The 25,540-nt window shown below is 45.3% G+C and overlaps 1 protein-coding gene across 1 annotated transcript in view; it reads right to left on the reverse strand.

The window, feature by feature from the left end:
* The window catches only part of LOC144818170 (baculoviral IAP repeat-containing protein 1-like), a 699,834-nt gene that overhangs the window by 652,731 nt on the left and 21,563 nt on the right, over positions 1-25,540 (reverse strand). The window contains exon 2 of the mRNA XM_078675292.1: positions 5,463-5,562. Coding sequence (XP_078531418.1) covers positions 5,463-5,562 — 100 coding nt within the window. The remainder of the gene's footprint in view (positions 1-5,462; positions 5,563-25,540) is intronic.

The following is a 25,540-nucleotide window of genomic DNA, read 5'->3' on the forward strand; positions in this document are numbered from 1 at the left end:
TCAGGAAGCAAGGACTATGAGATGCTGCCCTCTGATGTCAATCCAGGTGGTCAAAACCACGATCCTATACCCCTGGAGGGCATGCTCGTTATGTGGATCAACTTCAAAGACAGGGCTACAGTGGGGAAAGTCTACATTACAAAAAATGGGTCAAATTTATTAGGGTGGAAACACCAAAAAGACTTAGGGATAAAATGAGATCCCAATGCTTCAGAACCAGTGTATTTGGTTGAGAGATCTAGAATAGGGAAAGAAGTTTGTGAAGAATTTCCAGAAGTATTTTCAGACAAGTTGGGTCTGCTGAAGGGTTTCTTACAAAAGATCAAGTTAAAGAAACAACCTAAACCAACTGTCCACAAATCTAGATATCCCCTTACTTATAAGAGACCCTTTCAGAGGAGAATTAGATAGATTAGAAACCTGTGTTGGGATTGAGAGGATTGAGAGCTCAGAGTGGTTAGCTCCCATAGTGGATGCATCTAAGGAAGGAGGAAAGGTATGCACCTATATGTGGTTCTTAGGGAACTTAACTCCAACATTTGGGTGGATAGACACCCTCTTCCCAACGAGATGCTTAGTGTAATACAAGGTGCCAAATACTTCAGCGTCCTAGACCTTTCCTCAGCATACCATCAGGTAGCTCTCCACCCTGATTCTAAAGCCCTCACATCCTTCATTGATAGTGTACCTTATTTCATGATTACAGTTTTACTTACTTTCATTGATCAGATGCCCTTTGTGCCCTGGTCCGCCACCCCCCTCCTCCAACCCCCTATTGCGAAATAAAATTGCACCATGCTGTTGCCTGGCTTTTTCACTCATGTCATGAATATGAATGGATGCTAACCGTGGAGGACTCCAAACTTTCTGGCAAAATAATGACAATAAAGAGTTGTCACGGACAGCATCCTGGGTGCTTCTTTCTGAACGATTATTTTTGTGAAACAATGATTCCTATTGGTGATACATGTAATTATTAAATAACACAAGGCAACAATGACTGTATACAACTGTGCTGTTTGGGAATGTGGTGGAGTGGCGTTCTTAGGTACCTGAATTAAGCAGCTGACTGTGATGGACAAAGGTGTCATACGTAAAGAGACTTGCTCGGATTCAATCCTCTCGAAATAACCTATAATGTATTAATCAACATGTTTGTCATACTAATAATTGAACCACATGACATTTTTAGTATCAAGGGGAAGCTCGCCTATGTGCTTTTACTAACATTAACCCGAGTGACTGAATATGGCCGCAGCCAACGCGGGAAATTCACTGCGCATGCGTCTGACACACTCACGTGGTGTGACGTCCTTTCTGCTTTGGAGGGAATCTTTGCAGCTGCGCACTAGTATTAAAGATGGCTGCATCATGTGATTACATACTAATGCATCTGCTGCTGCTTTAACTAAACCATGTTCGTTCTGCTTAACTATTAATACTATAGTTGAAATAAAATAATGGGAATAGTGTAGAGATGACTTTGCTGCTAGCTCGTATTTGGGCCTGATGTAACATTGCTGTACTCCATATTGAAAAGGCTGCGTCTGCGCAGAAGAGCTCAAGAGTCCTCAAGTCATGTTATTGAACGGATGCCAGTGACAGTCTTGTCTGCGAAGTGTATGGGAACCTCACCCCATGACCTCTCGAAAGGAAGCAAACTTGAACAAATTCGATACTCTGTATTTATTATTGAAACATCCATTTCCGGGTGGAATAAAAGTGCATGGGAAAATAATGTATGGGTGTTAATGATAATTTGCATTATTGAATTAAATGATCTCATACTGTTATGGTGTGATGACCTCTCCTTGCCTTTTGACCAATCAAAATGAGAGAATACATGAATTTGCAACACAGGGGGGGCGGTACATTGCCCTGGAAAATGGTATAACTAAGGTAGGCTTAGTTAGATAGTTGTCTGACTTGTCCGAATAGCTGACCTGTCACTGACCCAACGCACTCAATAGGCGATCGAGAGCAGAGGTGCTGGCGGAGCACTCTGTCAGAAGAATCGAGAGCAGAGGTGCTGGTGAAGCATTCTGTCAGAAGAATCGATAACCCAATCGGGGTTCGGGGAGAAGAATCAATAACCCAATCGGGGTTCGGGAGAAGAATCGATAACCCAATCGGGGTCCGACTGTTAGCCGCAGAGAGGGGTGTGACGCTGGCATTGCACTTAGCTGAGTGTATCTGTACTGACCTGCATATATCCTGTCCTGATCCATATTGGTCCGCACATATCTTGGTTTCTGGTCTGCACCTGTCCTGTTCTATTGGCACCTGAACTATCGGGAGTCCTGTTTCTTTATCCAAGCCCGTGGCCAGGGTTGGTCTTCACACCATTCTAGGTAAATATAAATCTGTGTGGGTATGTCAATGTACTGTTTTCCCTTTCGACCCTTCCTATGTTTTAATGCTTAAAGAAAGTCTCATAAAATCTCTGCCTATCCTTGCTTTGATCATTATCTTCCTAATTGAAAAGGCTTTTAATCGCAAATGTATGGACTCTGACAATTCAGATTTTACATAGATAAAGTGTTTAAACTTTTACTGAGTCTGTTGTTATTTTATACAGGAAATGTTATATTTCTACCTATTATGCTAACTCCCTTTGATCCCTTAGGACTCTAGGTACCGGTGATAAGGATTGGTAAGTCAAGGTGTACAGGTTAAGTCCTAAGAGTAAAGTGAATAATATCCTGATTAGTAAGGGGTTACCTGTTCAAAGTGTGTATGATTATGGGCCCAGGTGAGTATGGTAATTGAGCAGGTAGACCCGCGCTCTATCAACTGTTCTGCACTGTGTCTAGGCATCCCTGAGGGCTTTGAGTCTGAACTTGCCTGTGGACAATCTAGTTTGCCCTGGCTTATTTAGATAGCCTGCCTGCTGCTACCTGTATCTACACTGATTGTCACCTTTGAATTGTGTTTGCACCCATTTCATAATGATGCCTTCTCGCTTTATTTATTGTCTTACAGCATTGCTCTCTCCTATTATCGACTTCTTACATATCGCACCCTCAAGTTGTGATTAGCAGCAGCAGGTGACACTGTTTTTCTGTTGCTCAGACGCTCTCTTAGACAAGTTCAATTGGTCCTTGCAGCTTCGTTGTTTTATATGTTTTATTATCGTAGACTAACTAACCCTGTATCATCATAGCCTAACCCTGTTACACTACCCATTATCAGCATTTGTTGGCACACCGGGTTTTATGGCTCAGGTGTTCGTCTATCACGGCACGCACCACCATGAACTGTTTACAAAATTGAGCGCTTGGGGTGCCTGTCTCCATGGTTACAGTAGCAGGTGCGGCTTCAGCTCGCTGCACTACTGGGACCATCTCCGTCATTGTCTTAGAGATGAACTCGGCTCCGCGGCTTCCTTTGACAGTGACGGAGATGCGCGGTTGACGCCCGCTGCTGCCTAATGCAGATTTGACATTTGTCTCCCGCTTCTACATTGATTCAGGCTCCTTCCTTGTTCCCTATGATGCCAGGCCTCGTACCCTCGAGGCTCCTGATGCAGCAAATATTCCTGCACACCCATGACCGCATACAAAACTACAATTTACAATGTCTGTGCATGTTGTTTTCTTTTCGGGGGTTGGTGCAGGTTCCTTATTTAATTTACTGAGTGCAGCCTTTACGCCATCAGCACCTAACTTTAATTCTCCCACTCATTCGCTTCTTTGAAGTTTCCCGCTCTGGGAACCCACGAGTAATCCGTTTTTCTCCTTCTATAGCACTTTGGGGGGTGTTCGGTTTACATCCATTTTGAATCCTGAAGGAGAACACTACGGTATAGTGGCAGTTATTAGTTTGACACTCAACCCTTAGATTTCACAGCGTAGTCATTGTGGTTTTCTTTTCCCTTTTTATTTTTAGGTGTTGCCTAATTCTGTTGGTCCTGATGAGACCCAACATGCTCAACTGGATCGAAACATCGTTGACACTTATATAACACAAACTAACAAACTTTGGAATTCCCTTAACTGATATAAGGGCACAGATTTATTATAATTCCTGTGACATACAGATACTCACATGGTTGCTTGTTCTTTGGAACACATTTTTATGTTGCTTTTTCTGTTATATGTATGTATTTTAGATTATTGTTCTATTTGGTTCCGTGTTTTGCACGTGGGACACTATGCACATCATATATATGAAATGTTATTTAAAAAAATATTTTATTCCTTAACTTGCTTTAATTACTCTTTCTTTCTCTGTAATCATGTTTTGAATAGCGCGGTTGTATACAGTCATTGTTACCTTGTGTTATTTTATAATTAAGAGTTTCACTAATAAGAACAATTGTTTCACAAAAATACATTATGGCCTGGTACTTGTTGAGTAGGGCTGCCTTTGTGTTTTGACAGAAGCTTACTCAACAATGGCTTGTCTCTATTTGCGTCTTCATTGCAATCCCCCTTGCTACAAATATATCCATCATCCCTTTTCGAGAGAGCTAGCAGCATCAAGAAATCACACCGAAGCCATGTCAATGATCTGACCATCAAAAGGTCAGGAATGCTGCTCGTAAATGAAAGTGTGTGCGTGTGTGTGAGCGTGCATGTGATTGTGTGTATGTTTGTGCGTGTGTGTGCAAGTCTGTGTGTTTGTGTGTGTGGCCCACGCTATAAGAACACTTTTCGTTCCTGCAGTAAAGTAGTTTGCATTGGAACCAGATAAACCCTATCTATGTTAAGAAAAGTGCACTGTGAGAACCAGTCCTTGTAATGCTTGCACACTTTCTAAGTTCTTTAAAGTGCATCTTTTTTCAACTGTTTTAGTTTAGATATATTTACTGTGATCCTTCGTAGATAGCTGAGACTATAAAGGTGGAATTGGAATGCAAACTAACAATTACATTAGTGTCTCAGTATGTGTGAGAGTGTATGTGTTTCTGCATGTGGGTGAGTGTCCGCTCATGCTTGCACGAGTGCTGGCTATGTTTGTCCTATCCTTTGTCAGTTGGGAGCTTTTCCTCACCGTTTGGTCCTTGGCAGTGTTATACTACCTTGAGCTGTTCCCGTGGGATTGGGGCCTCTTTATTGTGATACCTTCTTAAAGTAAAACCACTGCCTACACCTGCAGTGTCTGGTCAGTCAGTATTCTGGTGACAAGTACTTTGTCGTGTTTGGCCACGTGCATGGTTTAAGGGATGGTACATATGTGGCGGTCCAAGTTGTTAAATAAGGAGGTGATCAGATTAGTACTCTTTTTTAGCGTTTGTCTTCATTAGTTAAATTTCTCATTTTTCCCATGCTGTCACTCCTCCCACCCTAGACAACTGTCCATTGTGACGGTCAGCGGAAGGTGAGCGCTGGTATCTATATGCAGTATTCCATAAAGCTTGATTTGCTGCCCCACTCAACAAATTTCAATTAATGTGATCCTTTGAATTGCTTCATCTTGCGTCTTCAGGGATGAAGTCTACTTTTGGTGGGTTTACTTACTCTGGAAACCACTTTGCATGCTCTTTCCACGGATCATCATCTTCCTCCCAATTACCTAAGCATCCAACACAGGAAAAGCACTGCACCGTGTCCTTGAAATCTGGAAGTTAAACAATAGTTTCATATCACCAAATAAGCCACCAGTTATACGGCAAATTCAAAGTAGCACAGTGTAACACTGGAGCCACAAGTCAAGTAGCATAAGGAAATCACATGTTTGTGGCACAATCACTACTGAGTTGAAAATTATTTGGGGTGAGGATTTGTTATTTCTGCTATGGGCAGACGTGTAGCAATTCACACCTTGTAGTAAGTCGCTGATACTACAGAGGTCTTTGTAAAATGAATGTTCTGGACAATGTATGCCACGTGATCGCCCAAATACTGGTGTAGCATAGAGCAGACAATTATAGTCTGCCCCAAAACCTCAATATAATGGCAAATAGGTGTCAAACTAGGAAAGTAACTTTATTCTGGCAAACTAAGCCAAATTAGAAACAATGAGTGCTGTTTGAATGGTACACAGACAAAATATTGAGTTTTAAATTTCGATATACAATTATATCGAATTTTAAATATCGAAGGGACATAATATAGAAGGTAAGTAATATCGACACTCTTAATATCGATATTAGTAATATCGAAGTTTTAAATATCGATGTCAGTAATATCGAAGTAAATAATTTCGATGTTACTAATATCGATTTTTAAATAAATTTTGTGTATATTATATTGTATTTATTATGTTTAATAATATATTTTTAATGTAATTTAATTAAATATTGTCTTTTAGTACTGTAGCGGGCTGTGGGTTTATAGGGAAATAGGGTGGGAAGTAATTTAATTATGTTAAATTAATTATTAATTAGTAGGAATTATAAATTAATTAATTGAGAATAATTTTTAAATAATTATAATTAATTGAATAATTGATAAATATGTTCTGTAGCGGGTTATGGGTTTATAGGGGAATAGGGTGGGAAGTAATTTAATTATGTTAAATTAATTATTAATTAGTAGGAATTATTAATTAATTAATTGAGAATTATTTGTAATTAATATTAATTAATTGATTAATTGATAAATATGTTCTGTAGCGGGTTATGGGTTTATAGGGGAATAGGGTGGGAAGTAATTTAATTATGTTAAATTAAATATTAATTAGTAGGAATTATTAATTAATTAATTGAGAATTCTTTTTAATTAATTTTAATTAATTGATAAATATGTTCTGTAGCGGGTTATGGGTTTATAGGGGAATAGGGTGGGAAGTAATTTAATTATGTAGAATTAATTATTAATTAGTAGGAAGCATACATTAATTGTTATTAATTGGTAAATAATTATAATTAATTGGTAATTAATTTTAAATAATTCATTAATTGATAAATGTGTTCTGTTGCGGGTTGTGTGTTTATAGGGGAATATGGTGGGAACTAATTTTAATGTAATTAAGTAACAATGAATTATTTTTTATAAGTATGTTATTTCAACCCCTACGCTATCCAACACTTTCCCTACTGTTGCACTCTCTGGAGTGGGAATAGTAATTTTTACCCCTACGCTATCCAACACTTTCCCTACTGTTGCACTCTCTGGAGTTGGAATAGTAATTGTTACCCCTACGCGATCCGACACTTTCCCTACTGTTGCACTCTCTGGAGTTGGAATAGTATTTGTTACCCCTACGCTATCCAACACTTTCCCTACTGTTGCACTCTCTGGAGTTGGAATAGTAATTGTTACCCCTACGCTATCCAACACTTTCCCTACTGTTGCACTCTCTGGAGTTGGGATTGTAATTTTTAATCCTACGCTATCCAACACTTTCCCTACTGTTGCACTCTCTGGAGTTGGAATAGTAATTGTTACCCCTACGCTATCCAACACTTTCCCTACTGTTGCACTCTCTGGAGTTGGAATAGTAATTGTTACCCCTACGCTATCCAACACTCTCCCTACTGTTGCACTCTCTGGAGTTGGAATAGTAATTGTTACCCCTACGCGATCCAACACTTTCCCTACTGTTGCACTCTCTGGAGTTGGAATAGTATTTGTTACCCCTACGCTATGCAACACTTTCCCTACTGTTGCACTCTCTGGAGTTGGAATAGTAATTGTTACCCCTACGCTATCCAACACTTTCCCTACTGTTGCACTCTCTGGAGTTGGAATAGTAATTTTTAATCCTACGCTATCCAACACTTTCCCTACTGTTGCACTCTCTGGAGTTGGAATAGTAATTGTTACCCCTACGCTATCCAACACTTTCCCTACTGTTGCACTCTCTGGAGTTGGAATAGTAATTGTTACCACTACGCTATCCAACACTTTCCCTACTGTTGCACTCTCTGGAGTGGGAATAATAATTGTTACCCCTACGCTATCCAACACTTTCCCTACTGTTGCACTCTCTGGAGTGGGAATAGTAATTGTTACCCCTACGCTATCCAACACTTTCCCTACTGTTGCACTCTCTGGAGTTGGAATAGTAATTGTTACCCCTACGCTATCCAACACTTTCCCTACTGTTGCACTCTCTGTAGTGGGAATAGTAATTTTTACTCATACACTATCTAAAATGTATTTAGCTTTTTTATTAGTATTATGTTGTTATTAATTGTTATTTATGTGATTATTTTATGTATATAAATGTATTAGTAATGTATTATATTTTTATTTTTTTATAAGTTATGATAATAATTAATTTAGAGTTAATATTAATGAAAAATATATTATGTATTATATATTTATTAATATTAATTTGTATTACATTATGTATTAATTTTAAATATTATAGTACATTTTTAAATATGTTTATTACATTTATAAGTATTATTTTGTTAATATTAGATTTTTATTTAATAAAAAAAAACGATATTTTACAAAAAACTATATTTTTGTCATTCTATATTTTTTTTCCGATATATTTGTACTTACCTTGTTAGGGATAGGATTCCTATATTTTGGACTTCGATATTTTTGTTCCGATATTTTTGTATATCGATATTTGTGTTATCGATATTTTGTCAGACATTCGTTTGAATGAGACACATGGAACCGGGTGAAACATATGTACATTGTGGGCATACCGCGTGCGATTCGCCCCATCCATGGCACCCCCATATCCCATTCGTTACACTTCCCCCCACAAAGCTAAACCAGGCAAGTAGGTGGTCTTCACTGCGTAGTCTTTATTAACTTCAGATAAACACAATCCTTACTTGGTTGATAAACAGTCAACCCTCGACCATTTTATAAAAATTTCAAATCCACACACATTGATAAAGGCAATAGGCTTGTGAAATATACCATACAGTCAACAATTGATATATATTGTATTTACAGTCGGATTCTCCAGACACCACACTTGATGCGGGTTGTGCCAGCAGGTCACAACCAATTCTTTGTGGGTTGTGCCAGCAGGCCACAACCAATTCTTCACAGCTCTTCTGTGGGATAACTACCCGCCGTCTATCCCCTAGAAGCGGCCACAAAGTTTCTCACCGCAAGCACCGGCATCTCGGGTATGGACGGAGAGTCCAGGACAACCAGCAGGTCAGCCCCTCCTCCCGCCAGCCCGGAGCCCCATCTACTGTCTGCCCTGTTGTTCCAGGATCAGACCGTCCCCGCCAATCCGGAGTCCCTGCCATTTTTCTTGCCCGGGACCCCGCCACTCCTCCCTCCAACCAGTAAACTAAGGGGTGGGTGGGCATTTCGTTGCGCCTCCGATCCGCCGGACACCGCGGTGAAGGGACAAATTTATTTATTTATTTATTTTTACCATTTATTGAGCGCACTGTTACCGGGCAGGTGTCCTGGCGCTAAAATGATGTACTTTCTCCATGCGATGTTAGTCCCTATAGATTGAAAAGCCATGTTTTAGTGTTCTTCCTAAATGTCATTAGGTCAGTGCTTTGTTTTAGGGGGAGGGGCATCTTATTCCAGATATCAGCTGCTCCGGAAATAAAACTGCGGCCTCCCCATCGGACTTTCCTAATGCGATCAGTCTTGACAAGCCATTTGTTAGATGATCTTAAATGTCGGCCTGGCTTGTACAGCTGGAAGTGTTGTTGAAGGAAAGATGGACCTAGTCCATTCACTGCCTTGAACACTATGCACAACGCTTTGAACATCATACGTTTCCGTACTGGGAGCCAGTGCAATTTCCTCAGTTCCCCGGAAACGGAGGCAAACTTGGGTAGACCCGTGATTAAGCGAACAGCAGCATTTTGCAGCGTCTGTAGCTTATTCAGGATCCCTTGCTGTGCTTGTAAATACAGACTGTTGCAGTAGTCGAGGCGTGACAGCACTAATGCTGTCACGACAGTTTTCCTACTGCTAATGGAGAGAAAGGGGAGAATTTTCCTTATTGTTTTTATTATCCAGTGGACTGAGGAGGAGAGGGCATTGACTTGTGTCTTAAAAGTAAGTTGTTTGTCAATGAGTATCCCTAGATTTTTTACTGTCGTGGCAGGTATGGGAAGATCTCCCATTTCTTGCGGCCACCAGTTGGGGGTCCATAAGTTGGTCTCATTGCCAAAGAGAAGAACCTCCGTCTTCGAAGAGTTCAATTTAAGGCAATTCCTGGCCATCCATGAGCTTACTGCGGTCATGCAGTCCTGAAATCTTGCTGCTATTCCCTCCTCTCGACCCGGGAGCAGAGATACCACAATTTGTGTATCATCTGCGTAAGATGTAAGTTCAAAGCCAAATGACCGAATCACCGGGGCGAGGGAGGAGATGTAAATATTAAAGAGGGTAGGGCTCAGGGAAGAGCCCTGGGGAACCCCTCCTGGGAGTGTGAAAGGAGTGGATTCAAAATCTCCCAGGGCCACCACCTGAACCCTATCCGAGAGGAAAGACTTCAGCAAGCTCAGCGCAACTCCCCGCACTCCGCAGCCTTCCAGGCGGTCCACCAAGATGTTGGACAAGCGGGCTTCCCCCTCGAGGCCCCAGCCTTTTATCTCCTTTGTTCTAGGCGGGTCGCAAGCACCTTGGGTGACGCCCCTCCAACCTTCCTGGACTCCTGCCGACACCCTCTTCCATCCTCGACCTTTGACCTGGAAGTCGACTCCCGCCCAAGGTGCCACTAAGGACCCCCTGTCCCTAGGCGTGGGGAGCCTGCCATCAGTGTGCTACATAGTGTAGAAAGGTAGATGAGTATGGAGAGCGAGTGGATGTCTCCGCGGAGTGATGGATAACCAAGATGAAAACGGTCAAGAATAAACATCAGTAAATGTAAGTGAACTCACGGAGAAAGGCAAATAACAGAATACACTGGCAGAGAAACATTGTCTTGTGGGACCTTCATTAATGTCATCATGGAGAGGAAGAGAGATGAGGTGGAAGAGAAATGAGGGAAGCCAGCAAACTAAGAGTAGCCTGAGGATCAGATGAGATATAGTAAGGGCGTTCTGAACTCTTCTGAGTGAGAAAGTGACAACTGAAGACAGGTAACTACAGGCTTTTTAAAAGTCCCATTTGAGGTGGGCAGCGTTGGAGTGAAGGAGTGTGAGAGATACAGAACTGGAGCTGCCCAGCGAAGAAAGATCAAATAAGGGTGCCGCATTTCTTACATTTTGGATCCCCAGCGTGTAAAATGACTGTGGTATGGTGGACTTGGTACCAGTGGGATCCATTGTGGAGAATTTTGTAAGACTAGCAATAGAAAAAGATGTTTCTGCCTCAATGGGGAAGCTACTCAAGGATGGTAAGATATATAGAACTTTGCACCTAACAAAAAGACATTCATTAAGCATGATTATGTCAAGTAGACAGCTCATCTTAGCTTAAAGCACAAACCAAAATCAGGCCCTCAGACATCTGTATTTCACACAACATATGACAATAAAGCCCACCACCACCAGAGCCAGAAGTACCTTTGGCTCTCTGTCTCTGGGGATCGCTCGCTCTTTTGTGCTCTCTAGATGTTATGTAGCAACATGTAACATATGTCTAACTGTAATTTAATTGCGACTTGTGGACCTGCCAGTGCCTTGATAAAATATACAAGCAATAGTTGAAAATAAGCAAGGATTGTGTTGATTAAGTTAGTTAAGGTGACATTCTTTAGCTACTGACGGAATCTCTGCTAAGAATCGTTCGTTCGTTCAAATAACTTTATTTCGATTTCTCAAAGGAAATCATAAAAGTATACAATTATTTAAAAATATACCAGCAATAAATCACAATACATTTCCAAATAATCAAAGAAAAAGGCAACATCATAATACATTATTGCATAATTCTACGAAAAAAAATAAAATCAGTAACGATTTCTCTCAAAAAAGGAAAAGAAGAAAGAAGGAGACATCATAATACATTGTTACACAATTCTGATTTACACAAAATAAAATCAATAACGGTTTCTGGAGCGAGATCTGTAACCCAGCTTAATGTTGTTATCGACGGTTTGTTTCCAGAAGGGGAAGTAAGATTCACTTGGGTAAAAATCACGTAGATCCCAAGTTGTTATAGGACCATCACCTTCTTGGGGCTGCCAGGACTGGAGATAGGGAACAACTTGTCTGCTCCTAAATCTAATTAGAACCAGGTCGCCACAGATATCTTTTCGTAGGGGACCCAACCAACCCACTCTCCTCACACTGACTATCCTACCATCAAAGTTGTGGGGTAAGGGTCTATTTTTCGATAGCCAAAACTTAACTTTGTTTAGGAGGTCGGTGGTTCTCTCAGGTTTTCCATGTTTCAGTGGAGGAACCCCCGAGAGGATGGACACAAATGGAGCGGCCTCTGGGGGAAGATTGATACGAGGATTGTTAATACATTTTAGTCTAGGCTCGGTATTGCGGTCTATGGCAGGTATGGGTATGGGTGGTGCCTTAGGGACAGGTGGGCACACAGTAGTAGGGAATGTTACTTGTGTTAGAGGAACTGTGTTTTGCTTAGTTTGTTTGGGCGGATTAAAAAGGCCAGCATGAGGTGAACGCTTAGATGTTACAATGTGGGAGGATTGTGCTATATTGAGTTTAACAGTTTCCTCAATCCCCGTCAGTCTATCCCCCAGAGTATTTATTTTTTCGATCAGGGGATGGATAATGGTTTTAAGCATTTGTTCGATCGTGGCCAGTAGAGCCAAATGGGAAGAGCTTGCTGAATCGTCTAGTTTTTTGCCCACCTCTGGAGTTAACAGAGCAGTGATAATAGGCGGGTTTATATCTGAGGACGCATTCTGCAATTTTGGTGTTTTGATTTGGGACCCACTTTCTCCAACCCCGTCATGTTTCCTTGTAAAAGATGTGACCTTAACGGGAGTTGTATTGTGGGCACTTGCTTTTATGGATGTAGTTAGAGGCCCCTGTATACTAACACTGCGGGCTAGCGGGCTAGTATTTGTTACCGGATGTGGTGATGTAACAAAGATATACTTAATATTACACATACTGTTTAATTCATCTAGCCAAGGGAGATTAGGCGCAGTATTAGATGTTTTACAAGGGGGTTCCATGCTAGTAGGGATATATTTAAACTGAGCAGTAAAAATAGGTATAACGACTGTGCAATATGTTCGTTAATACCGAATTGTCAATAGCGTGCCCGTCTTGTATCTTAAGGCATAGGTTCAACCAAAGAAATATATTGTGTGACTACTCCCTTAGGGGTCTAAGTAACTGTTTCTAGCCAGAAGTAATAGTCAGTGGAATAGTCATTCAGTGGCTTTACCTCCTCCTTCTTGTAGGCCAAGGGGAGAAGCACGTCCCGTCCTCCTCTGGCCTCTGAGGGCCACAGAGGGCCCGCCCTCTGCCCGGGCTCAGCCCGGAGCCGCCCGCGCGCGTCCCGCGGGGCGGGAGGCTCTCGGTGCTCTTGTGGCGCCTCCGGGCGCGGGGAGAAGTGTCACGCCCTCTCCGGGGCTGCTGGGAGCGGTAGTCCGCAGGTGGACCGACAGGTGAGTTTGCCTGGAGCCGTTTCCCTCACGGCGGCGTCAGGCTGAGAAAATGCCCCCCAGGAGCGCTCGGCGCTCGGTGCTCTTGTGGCGCCTCCGGGCGCGGGGAGAAGTGTCACGCCCTCTCCGGGGCTGCTGGGAGCGGTAGTCCGCAGGTGGACCGACAGGTGAGTTTGCCTGGAGCCGTTTCCCTCACGGCGGCGTCAGGCTGAGAAAATGCCCCCCAGGAGCGCTCGGCGCTCGGTGCTCTTGTGGCGCCTCCGGACGCGGGGAGAAGTGTCACGCCCTCTCCGGAGCTGCTGGGAGCGGTAGTCCGCAGGTGGACCGACAGGTGAGTTATGAGATTCATGTTAATTAATGTATTGACATAATTGTTTGTGTATTTTATGCATATTGGTGGATTTGCCACCTTTTATGATTTAAATCAAATCAAATAAAAGTAATTTTTCAATCAATCAATCACTTAGTAAGTTAGTTTGATTTAAAAAGTTAAACTTTACTATGCATGCATTTTCCATGAATCATCACATCAAGTTATTATACATGTGATAACAATGATAACAGCTACCTACTTTCTTCAATTATTTATGTGCAAGTATATATTGGCATTTCCTTAATAACAATTATCAGCATTTTATATGTATGCATGGTTACGTATATAAATGTGGGAGTGAATCCTCTGTAATCTGCAAATATTCCTTTTTCCAAGTGTAAATAAAAATAGCGATATATCATTTGTGCATAGTTAGTGAAGATAAACCACCCTTAGTAGACCTTCTAAAATGGTAAATTGCCATTTATTTTTGGACCTTAAATGTCTGAAAAGGACTTCCCAACTCCAGAGAGTTTGCTAAGCTAGGAATCAGAACACATAAAAATACTATCCTGCAGGAACACCACGATGAGGTAGAACAGCATCTTCTGGCCAGGTGGCTGAATCAGATCCGTTTGAAACTCGCTAACACTTTTGGTCACTTGGTAGGCACTTGTTACCTCGGATGAACAAACAGTACAGTGTCTAATAAAGGACACTGAGTTTTAACCCAGTCCATTCTAGGGAGAAGTCAACGCCTATACCACACTGGCAAAGCACCAGGTGAGGCCTCAGCATACAGTGCACGTATTTCTTTTAGGATATGTGGTGTATTCATTTAATTTAAAGTTAATACCCTTAGGTTGGGCATCACACCACAACACACTATGCATAGGCTAATGCAGGGCACAATGAAATAGCAACAGACACCTGGCAAACAAGAATTCTCAGAGGAAGAAAGAAGGGAGGCACTGGAATCGGTTAAGCCTTCAGCCCACGCTTTTCCAGGATTATTTTCCTTGATGTCCCAACCAGGCTGGTATAACCTTAGAGGTCAAGCAGGGTGAAATGCTATCAGGGTGGTATATTGATAGATCTAACCAAAAACATCACTTCTGAGATTGAGTGAGAGTCAATGGTATTCAAAGAATCCCCTTCAGAAGGACAAATGTTGAGAAGACCACAACATGATCCGAACCAGTGACATTGAGACCCTCCCAACTCCTTCAAACAGAGGTTAATTCATTCACTTTTAGCTTTGCCATCTGCCATTAATAAGAGACCTCACATATACTGCTCAGCCCATGCCTCCTTTGGAATCAAGGCTAAATGGCCCTCTAGAGAAGCAAACCAATGAAATGGATATCTCCTCTGATGCACTTGCATCTCAGATACATACTACCAGCTGACTATTCCAATAGCTTTGAGAAACAAGATAATGATATTGAAAATTGAGGAGGGTCCTAGCCTGGACAGCAATGGTGGTGGATGTATGGTGTTGAGCTCCTCGGTCGCAAGCCCCAGAGGCTCAGTTATCCAGAAGCAAACTTCAAGAAGAAAGTCCCACTGGACATCAAAAGACGGGTAACCAGCCCACCCCAGGTGTAGGATGGGGGAAGCTGGACCCCACAGCTAGGTGGCTGGCGCAGGTGAGGCCACAGAGGGAGTAATCGGCGGGACTCAAGAAAGTCATCATAGATCATGGCAGCCCTACAGCAAGTGGTAGCAAGAGGTGAGCTCACCACAGCCCAAAGGAACTACTGACAGACTGCCTCCTCTTTGTTGAGGGAGCAATGGGGGACTCAAGATTTGCACCCCATACAGCACAAGCAGCCCACTGTGGGCACTATCGGAGGACAGTCACTGAACCATGGCCTCCACACCCTTAGCCCCGGGAGTGAGAGCTGGCCCCGTCCCAGACCCAGAACCGCCACCAATGCCCGGATACTTTGGGGGTGGGGTTGCCGAAAATGGGGTGTCCTAGGCAGGGAAAAATGGGGCAGACCCTAAGGCAGCAACACAGCCTATAGGGGAAGTGCACCATGAAGCCCACACCGAAAGAATCCTGTTGGCAATCAAGGAAACCAGAGCAGCGCTAAAACACAAAATATAGATGGTCACGCTTGACATCAGCCTACTGTGCACCAACCACAAAAACGAGGCAAGGGCCAGTGACAGAAATCGAGATATCAATGGCCCAGACCGTGCCGGTGGTCAATGACAATGCAGCCAAACTACAGCAGCTGCAAGCGGAAGTACAGACTCTAACAACGTGCCTGGACAATGCACAGGGCCACTCTACACGCAAACGCAACAATGTGCACAATATTGTAGTCCCAGAAATTGCTGAAGGTCCAAGCGCCACATTGTTTGAGGAACCTCAAAACCTGGATGTTCGATCAATAGGACTACAGGCAGCATGAGATTGGTCCCCCAGCACCTAAAGACCCTAATGGGTGATGCAGCCGCACTGTACAAATCTTGATTAATTGATTGAAGAACTATGGCTCCTGTCTACGGTACTGGGAGAGACAGGTGAGTTCCTGGAATGGCTTGAAACACAGGGATATCCACTGCCTACGTCCAGTGACAAGGTACCTAAGGCCGAATGGCAGCCCCATAAACCATCCCGCTGGGCCAGTTGGGGAAAAAAAATTGACACCCACAAAAGACTAGGCAAGCGAGGAGAGGGCCAGAGTGGTGCATGAAGTCTAAAAGGGTAGCCCCTGGGCAACAGACAGTAAATTAACTGCCCTCAGAAAGGGATCATCTGAGTCCACTGACAGCATCACAGGCTCCGGGAAGGAACAGCACCAGTGATCACCCAGGTGACAGCAGATGAACTAGTCCAATCATCATTAACTGGGGACAAAGGGCTCATCATGACACCAATGGTGAATAACATGGGGGTGACATGGGCTCCAGCCCTACAACATGGCCGTTGAAGAGCCAGCAGGTAGATGGCTTCCCCTATACTTCGACAAGAACTTCCAAACTTTTGTTGGGTGATGTATAATATGTTCAAGGTGGAGTGATAGGCATCTTGAGCGTTAGAGTGGAGGGTAGCTGGAAACTTGCTGCACAAGGTGACAGGGAGGGAGGGCGAGTTAGGTGGCTTTGGGGTGGCATATCAAGGAGACAGTCACTATACCTCGCTATAAGGACCTGGGTTATGAGAAATAACTGGACCCTTATATGCACTCATCCCAGACATCATGTAGGGGTAAAGACACCTCACTGGCCATCATGTCCTGGAACATGAATGGGTTGGTAAATAAAGTGAAGAGGGTGGTAGTGTGGCAATTCATAGCCCACCACACTCCTGACCTAATACTATTATAAGAAAACCATCTGCTGAACAACACTCTCTCTTTCTAGGCTGGGGAAATATGCAGTACTCGCACAGACAGGCTTTGCATGGGCGCCTGGGGAACGTGCATCATAGTCCACAAATACCTGCCATTCTAGCTACTGGAAAAATGGTGGAACCCCAGGGTTGCTGGTCTGCGGTCATAAGAACCTAGTATGGGGAAGAGTTTTGGATGGCCTCCTGGTGCTTTACCCCAGGACTACAGTCAAAAAGATTGACAACCATGGATGAATGGGTACTGAAAGCACCAGAGGTCTAAGGAAATCTAACCCTGCAGGGATACCTAGATAGAATAAGCAGAGTGGACGAGCAACACAGAGCACAAACAAGACTAGGTGCATTTGTAGAAGCAATGAGACTAACCCACCCATTGCTAGCCACACACCCAAAAGAGCAACAGTATGTATGTATGTCATACAAAAACTTGAATACAACAGATTCCCCCAAAAATATTGAAAATTGACCTAACCTCAGGCAGGCGGCGTGTATTTTGGAAGCGTCGGTCGATCCTTCCCCCCTCTTACCTGCAGCCATCTCAGAGCAGCAGCCATTAGTGTGAACGAAGGAGGTGGAGCTTACGTGTCTGGAGAGTTGGTGGAAGTTCAGGCGGCGGTGAACTGGTCCATGGTTGTGTTGGACTTTGTAGCTGTGGATCAGCATCTTGAATCGACATCTCTTCTGATTTGGGAGCCTTTGGAGCTTCTGGATGTGGGGGGGGGGGGGGGTGATGCGGGTTCGCTCAAGGAGGTGTGGGATGTGCAAAGTGTTTCTTACATAGGGTGCATTGCCGTAGTCCAGGTGACTGGTGACTAGGGCTTGAGTGACAGTTCATCTAGTGTTGACATGGAGCCATTTGACGACCTTACAAACTGTAAGAAGAGTGAGGAAGCAGGTGGAGAAGATTGAGTTGATTTGGTTTTTCATGGTGAACTTGCTTTCCAGTATAATGCCAAGGTTGCGGGCATGGTCTGTCGGAATAAGTGAGGGGTCTAGTTCAGAAGGCCATCCGACATCGCACCACGGGGATATGTTGTTCCCGAAGATGGGCAAATCCGTTTTATCTGTGTTGTAAGTTTGGTAGACATCTTACATCCAGTCGGTGACGCTCGTCATGCACCTGTGGAAGTTGGACATTGTGGTGAAGGGGTCTTCTGATAGCGAGGGGAGGAGCTGGGTGTTGTCGGCGTAGGATATGATGTCTATTCCATGGGTTCCTGATGATGTTAGCCAAGGGGTCATGTAGGTATTGACATTGTAGGGCTGAGGTACGAGCCTCCAAGGACGCCGCAGATGTGCTCTTAGGTTCCAAGGTGAAAGGTGGTAGGTGGATTCTCTTGGTCCATCTGGTAAGGAAGGATGCAATCCATTGGGAGGCGTGGCTTAGCCGGCGATCGAGATGGCCGCGCAGAGCTAAGCTCTTCAGCGTCATGTAGCCCATCCGATATCCCCAGGACATATTGGCGGCCCAAATTTCCCCACGGGGTGTCGGAACCCTACAACACCCTATGGTGCCTTATTAATCGGAGGTCTCTCCCCCCGGCAGCAAGGAATCGAGCGCGGTGGTCAGAGAAACGCACGGCCGAGGAAAAACAAGATGGCGGCCCACTGAGTGATCCCAGCGTCTCTCCCGGCTGCTGGCTCCGCGACCGGCGATACAAGCATAGCGGTGCAACCCTGGAGCTGACGGAGCCGTGCATACTACCAACGGTGAGGGATTGAGCGGACCGGGCAGACCACCGACCGGATCACACTACAGCCCGGGCGGCACCACAGCCGCGACTGAGAGGGAGGCAGGTGCACCGAAAACCACCATACATTCCGCCACCTCAGCAAGCTGCGGTGAGTAGCGGCTGACTGAATTGGCCCCCCTGAACTCTTTAGACACGGCACCGCCCGGGGACTGCTCCCTCTCTACTCCCGATCCACCCCGACCCACTGCGGCATGTACTTTCCACACTGTGCTCTCTGCCTCCAGTGATCGGACCACCTTTTCACCACCGGCACGCCACTGCTGATTCCTGGGTCACACGGCACAAAGAGTCAGTAATAAGCGCCCGACCACTATGTAACATAGACTACCGTGGGGCCAGGTTGGAGCCATTGTTGATCCCCATTCGAACTGCCACACACGACACCTCCACCCTCACACCGCTGTCGCTCATCGCTGACACGCAGGTCCCAACTGGGGGGTTTCCTGACGATCTCGGATTCCAGGAACAGCATAATATTGGGGCTCGTTGATACACCTCTTCGGCTCTCCGTCCCTCCGACGTCCTCCGCGGCTGGCTGACACGGCATGGGCCGCAGAGACTTAAAACAAAGCCAGCTCTCTTTTGAGAAGCCAGCGGACGCACACAAGGGCCCAGCAACCAACATGGCAACAGACGGCCAAAACCCATCCACGACCGTAGAAGATACGGGACAACTGGGCCCCTTGTTACAGGAAATGCGGGCGGGGTTCAAGGCGTTGGATGTCCGTTTTGATACCCTAGACAAACATATGGCTGATCTGGGGGCTAAACTCCAAGTGCATGACCGGCGTCTGGATGTGGTGGAATCCCGAACATCTGATCTGGAAGACGGCATGGCTCAGTCCCTGAAGGGGGTCGACAGGATGGAGAGAATACTGAAGGAAGTGGCAATAAAGAACGAAGATTTGTAGGCCAGGAGTCGCCGCAATAATGTTCGCCTTGTAGGCGTGCCGGAGTCTACAGCGTCTGGACGCATGGACAATCTGGTGGAAACTATCCCGATAGACCTTTTTGGACGGGAAGCGTTCACCCCAAGTTTTGTGGTGGAACGCGCCCACAGATCACTCTGCCCAAGACCTAACCCCGGCCTCCCTCCAAGACCCATTATTGCCAGGAAAATGAACTTCCGAGACAGGGACACAGCATTGCGGATGGCCAGAGAGAAGGGAGAGCTCAACTGGCAGGGTTCCAAACTGTCTTCATACCCTGACTTCACTACTTTGGTACAAGACGCCAGGAGGAAATTTCAAGGAGTTAAAGCTAAACTTAGGAACCTGGGACTGAAATGCGTAATGTTATATCCCGCCAGGCTACGGGTGGAAATCAATGGTCACTCCCGTATATTCGAAAGTCCGACAGAGGTGCAGGACTTCTGCCATTCTTATAAACTCAACAACAAGGGCTTGTCTGAATCTGTTGCCTCCTCCCTCCCTCTTAGTGGGTCTGATGCCAGTGCGGACCTGTTTTCCACGTCCGGCCAAGGCTGAACGCATATCCTTTCGAACATTGTCGCCGCAAGTGTTCCTTATATAGTATCTTATGATGCACTGACACTATTCGTTCTTGGTTACTGGGCTGCTGGATAGCGAACGTCCCCCTATATGGTGTACACCTCTAATCTGTGATTATTGTGTTATCATGTACCCCAAAAGTTTAGTTATACACTTATATTGTCTGTTTTGAGTACTGTGGGTTATTGTTGGCAATTGGATATTGCCTTTCCGACTGGACGGGAAGGCTGGGTGGGGGGAGGTGGGATTGGAATTGTTCTTTTTGCATTGCACTGAGTTCAGACTTTATATGACCATTGACACATTGGCAGAGTACAGACGTAGGCTGTTCTTATTTCCTGTGAATATCACGCAGCTGTGGCCCACGTAGGACACAACACAGGCCCATCCACCATTGCCCTTGCAACATGGAATGTTAGAGGCCTGAACGACACTTGGAAAAGGCGGCAGGTCCTGCATTATTTGAATCGGCACAAAGTAGATATTGCACTGATACAAGAGACTCACCTCCCCCTCACGGACCGGTCCCGTTTTGCAGCCTCATGGGGCCCAAACTGTTACTTCACTAATTACAGCAATTACGACAGAGGTACGGCTATCCTGGTTCATAAGTGACTCCCCTTCCAATGCCATTCTGTCGTGCAGGACGACTCTGGTAGATTTGTTATTGTAGAGGGCACCCTTTACTATTACAAGATTGCGTTAGGATGTATATATGGCCCCAACAATGACTCCCCTGATTTCTTTCATAACCTATTGCACCTGGGGTCCGTACCCCTGTTACTGGGAGGGGACTTTAAGGTTACATTTGACCCTCTTCTAGACAGTTCATCAACAGCCCCTGACCCAAAACCTAAAGCACGCAAAGCCCTGCACTCTTTGGGCGATCGTCTCTCCTTAATGGATCTGGGGCGGGTACGTGACCCAAACCACACCACACATACGCACTACACGGGAGCCAGTAACACCTGGACACGGCTTGACTACTGGTTAGCCTCCCCGGAGTTCTCCAGATGGTTCCACAACATACATACGTTGCCCAGGTCGCACTCTGACCACTCTCCAGTGCTGTTGGGGTTGCTTATCCCTTGCCCTGAAGGGTATGAACGGCAGTGGAGGTTCCCGACACGTGCACTAGAGGACGAGCAATTTCGGGAGGAACTCCATGTAGCCATTGAAGAATACTTTGATATGAATGTGGGCTCGGTGGACTGTGTGGCGGTATTGTGGGAGGGCTTCAACGCCTACATGAGAGGTGTATGCATTTCGAAGAGTGCTGGGACACTTAGGGATTTACGAAACACACTGTCCCGGTTAGAAACAGACCTGACTGTACTAGACGCTTCACAAAGGACGACTGCAGACCCCGGGTATGATATCAAGAGGGCAACTTTACTCCTGCAGTATAGGGAAACAGCTGACAAGGAAATGTTATATATGGGTAAATACCATAGCACCAAAGTATACGGAGAGGGGGATCGTCCCTGCGGAATCTTAGCTCAGATACTTAGACCTTCCTATGCGAAGGCATTTGTCACAGAATTACAATCAAATTCAGGTCACACACTCACAGACCCCCTGTTGATACAGGAGGAATTCCTATCCTATTACAAAACACTATACACTACTAAGCTGGGACCTGACCACTCCGGTCAGGAAGAATATTTTTCAGAAATAGCATTAGTTTACCTAGAAAAATTGATGCAAGATTTTTTAGCAGAACCCATAACTACTGACAGTATACATGAGGCCATTGATGCATTGAACACATCCACAGCCCCTGGGTTAGATGGCTTCACGCCCGAGTTTTATAAAGCATACAAGGACTTACTGACCCCACACTTACTGGATGTCTATGCGGAGGCCCTAGAGACCCAGCAGCTCCCCCCCACCTTGAGAGAGGCTGTAATAATATTGCTCCCAAAGCCCGACAAAGATCCTCTCAAATGTGGTTCTTATAGGCCACTATCATTACTAATTTTAGACTACAAAATTCTAGCGAAAGCATTGGCATTTCGCCTCTCCCTCCTCATGGAATCTATAATTTCCCCAGCCCAATTAGGATTCGTCCAACACAGATCCACAGCTTTTAATCTTCAAACCTTGTTTAACACCCTCCATAGATTAGACCCGGAGACGCCTGCAGCGGCGATTTTACTGGACACTGAGAAAGCTTTCAACTCCCTAGAATGGCCTTTTTTCCTCTCTGTGATGCAGCGCATGGGTATGCCCCAGGGCTTTATAGCAACTACGGCCCAGCTCTAGACATGACCTACAGCTAGGCTCTGACTAAACGGGACACTATCTGCCCCCTTCGACCTATCGCGCGGAACGCGTCAGGGATGCCCCCTTTTCCCCCTTATAATTTATTTTAGCAATAGACCCATTGATTCGACATTTCCAAGAAAAAATTCTCCATAAAGGTTTGGTATTCAGGACAGGCCCCTTATTAGTCTCACTATATGCAGATAACACAATTTTATATGTCTATGCCCCCAAGCAAATCCTGACCCATTACTTAGAGAGATCCTCCGATTTGGCAGTTTTTCCGGCCTGAAAATCAATTGGTGTAAATCAATTGTCTTCCCGCTTACTGTAGGAACGCATCGTTGGGCCTCGGAATTCCCATTAGACTGGTGCGCTGACTCAGTGAAATACTTAGGGAGCCACATTCACCGAGATACGAGCAGGTAGTGCGCCACAACTACGGGGAAGCGATTTCCCAACTGGAGACACGAACAGACTCCTGGCTTAAACTTCCACTTTCCATGGGAGGACGCGTAGCCCTGATAAAAATGGTAGTTCTCCCCAAATTCCGGTATTTATTTCAGAACATCCGATCCCCCTAACCAATACATTTTTCAGCACTTTGCGGTCTTTATTGATCAAACTAGTTTGGGGAAACAAGACGCCCAGGGTACAATGGCAAGTGATGACTCTTCCTTATGAACGGGGTGGATATGGAGTACCTGATTTGCACTTATACTATCTGGCCGCACAAATCAGCTTTGCACATTCTTGGTATCACCCCGATGCTAGAATTACCTACCTCCGCCCTGAATCTGACTTTGTTCTCCCTGATGAGCTAGCCTCGGTTCTACCCTCCGGTATCCCCCGATTCCCAAAATCATATAACCAGTTTACACCACCACCTGGGCATGGCTTAAGCTCAGTAGAATCACCCACATGAGCACTTTATATTCCTCCTCTCTTCCTCTGCCGAATGCTCACTTCTTGACTGTTACCTCCGAAAAGCTAGTCCAAAAGACTTGCGCCAAATTTAACTTCCACACAATGGGAGATCTCTCTCCCGCTGGCCATATCTCTGATCTGGAGGATATGCCCGTGCTTTCGGAAGCTACATTCATGGACAGGTTTGTGCTGGCCAGACTGCGAGCAGCACTACAAGACAAATTCCCAGAATACCCGCTGGAACCACCTTCCTTTCCCCCTCTAACATTGGTAATTACCAGCGAAAAGGGGCTGCACCTCATATCACAGCTTTACAAGGCTTGCTCCGCTGAGATGCCAATAGATGACACGAGGGTCCGCTCCGCATGGGAGTCCGATCTGGGCATTTCAATTACAGACGAGCAATGGTTAGCATGTTGCAGGGTCACTGGAACGGTGTTGTTAAATAGCAAACATAGACTATTGCATTTTAAATTCCTACGCAGACTCTATGCCACGCCCGCTAGAACACACAAGATAGACCCCTCCAGACCACACTCATGTCAACGCTGCCAAGCACCTCACGCAGACTTCGCATACATGGCCTGGGGCTGCCCACGGGTCCACGATTTCTGGGTGGAAGTCCACAAAGTCCTCAGTACAAAGATTCACATTCTGATGGAACCGCGGCCAGAGATAGCGCTATTGGGGTATGTGGTACAAATCCCTTTAAAGGTTCGCAGATTTGCAGCTATCGCCTTACTCTTAGCTAAAAGAGAAGTTGCGATATTTTGGGGTGGTAAGAGAGCACCAACGACAAAGGGATGGCTGCAAAGCATGGCGACTTGCACAACAAAAAGTGATATGTATGCCAATACAGTATCGGTATCTTCTAGACCCACAGATATCTGGAGCCCATTCCGTACTTTCCTGACCTCACAGCAGCAACCCTCCCCTATGCAACAAGGGCAGGGTAAGGATGTCGTCTGTGGCAGCGTTCAGGGCTGTTTTGGTGCTGTGATTGGTGTGGAAGCCAGATTGGGAGGTGTCCAGAAGATTGTTGTTCTCCAGGTTTTCCATGAGTTGGTAGTTGATGGCCTTTCTGAGGACTTTGGCAGAAAAGGGGAGCGGAGAGATGGGACAGTAGCTCTTGGGTACACTGGGTTTGGTGGATGGTTTCTTGAGAAGGGGTTTAACCTCTGCGTGTTTCCATTGTGGCCATGGAGATGGATGCATTAAAGATGGGGGTGAGCTTGCTGCTGATCATCTTGCTCCTGAGGTTGAAGATGTGGTTGGGACAGGGGTCTGTTAGTGCTCTTGAGTGGACAGAGTTGTTGATGTCTGTGGTGCTCTCAGTGGGGAGCTGGGCCAATGTGGTCATCAGGTGGTTGGGGTTTACATCTGTGGGAGCACGGAGGCTAAGGATGTCAGCAGTGGTGGCTTGGGGTTCGGAGTTTTTGTAGATGGTGGAGATCTTCTTGTGGAAGAAGTCTGTCAGGGTGTCGTTGAGTTCCTGGGAAGGTGTGGTGATGGGTTTGGTGGCTGAGGGGTTTGAGAACTCTCTGACGATTTTGAAGAGTTCTTTGTTGTGATGAGACTGGCTTTGATGCCGTCGGCAAAGGTGCTCCATTTTGTCTCTTTCATGAGTTGGTGGTATTGGTTGAGAGATATCTTGAAAGTGTCTCAGTCTGTGGGTTCCGTGCTGGTGCGGCATTTCCTTTCCAGTCGCTTGCAGTTGCGTTTTGTGGTTCTCAGTTCCACGATGTACCAACTGGTCTGTTTGGAGGATCTCTTGAGCTTGGTGGGCTTGACAAGGAGACTCTGTCAGTGCAATCAGGGATCCAGATGAAGATGCTCTTTGCAACCTTTTCTAGTTTGGTTGAGGTGTCAGGGTGAGAGGTGCTGAGGACTTCTGTAGTGTTTGGAGTCAATGGCAATTGGGTGATGAATTCAGGGATGATATCGCAGAAGCTGGGGCGAGGTCCTGGAGGTCTGTAGCCGAGGGTGCCTCTGATGATTGTTTTGCCATCGGTTTGGAGTTGGAGGTTGTGCTGTT

Source organism: Lissotriton helveticus, chromosome 2_1, assembly GCF_964261635.1.
Source record: "Lissotriton helveticus chromosome 2_1, aLisHel1.1, whole genome shotgun sequence".
NCBI classification, from domain to species: Eukaryota; Metazoa; Chordata; class Amphibia; order Caudata; family Salamandridae; genus Lissotriton; species Lissotriton helveticus.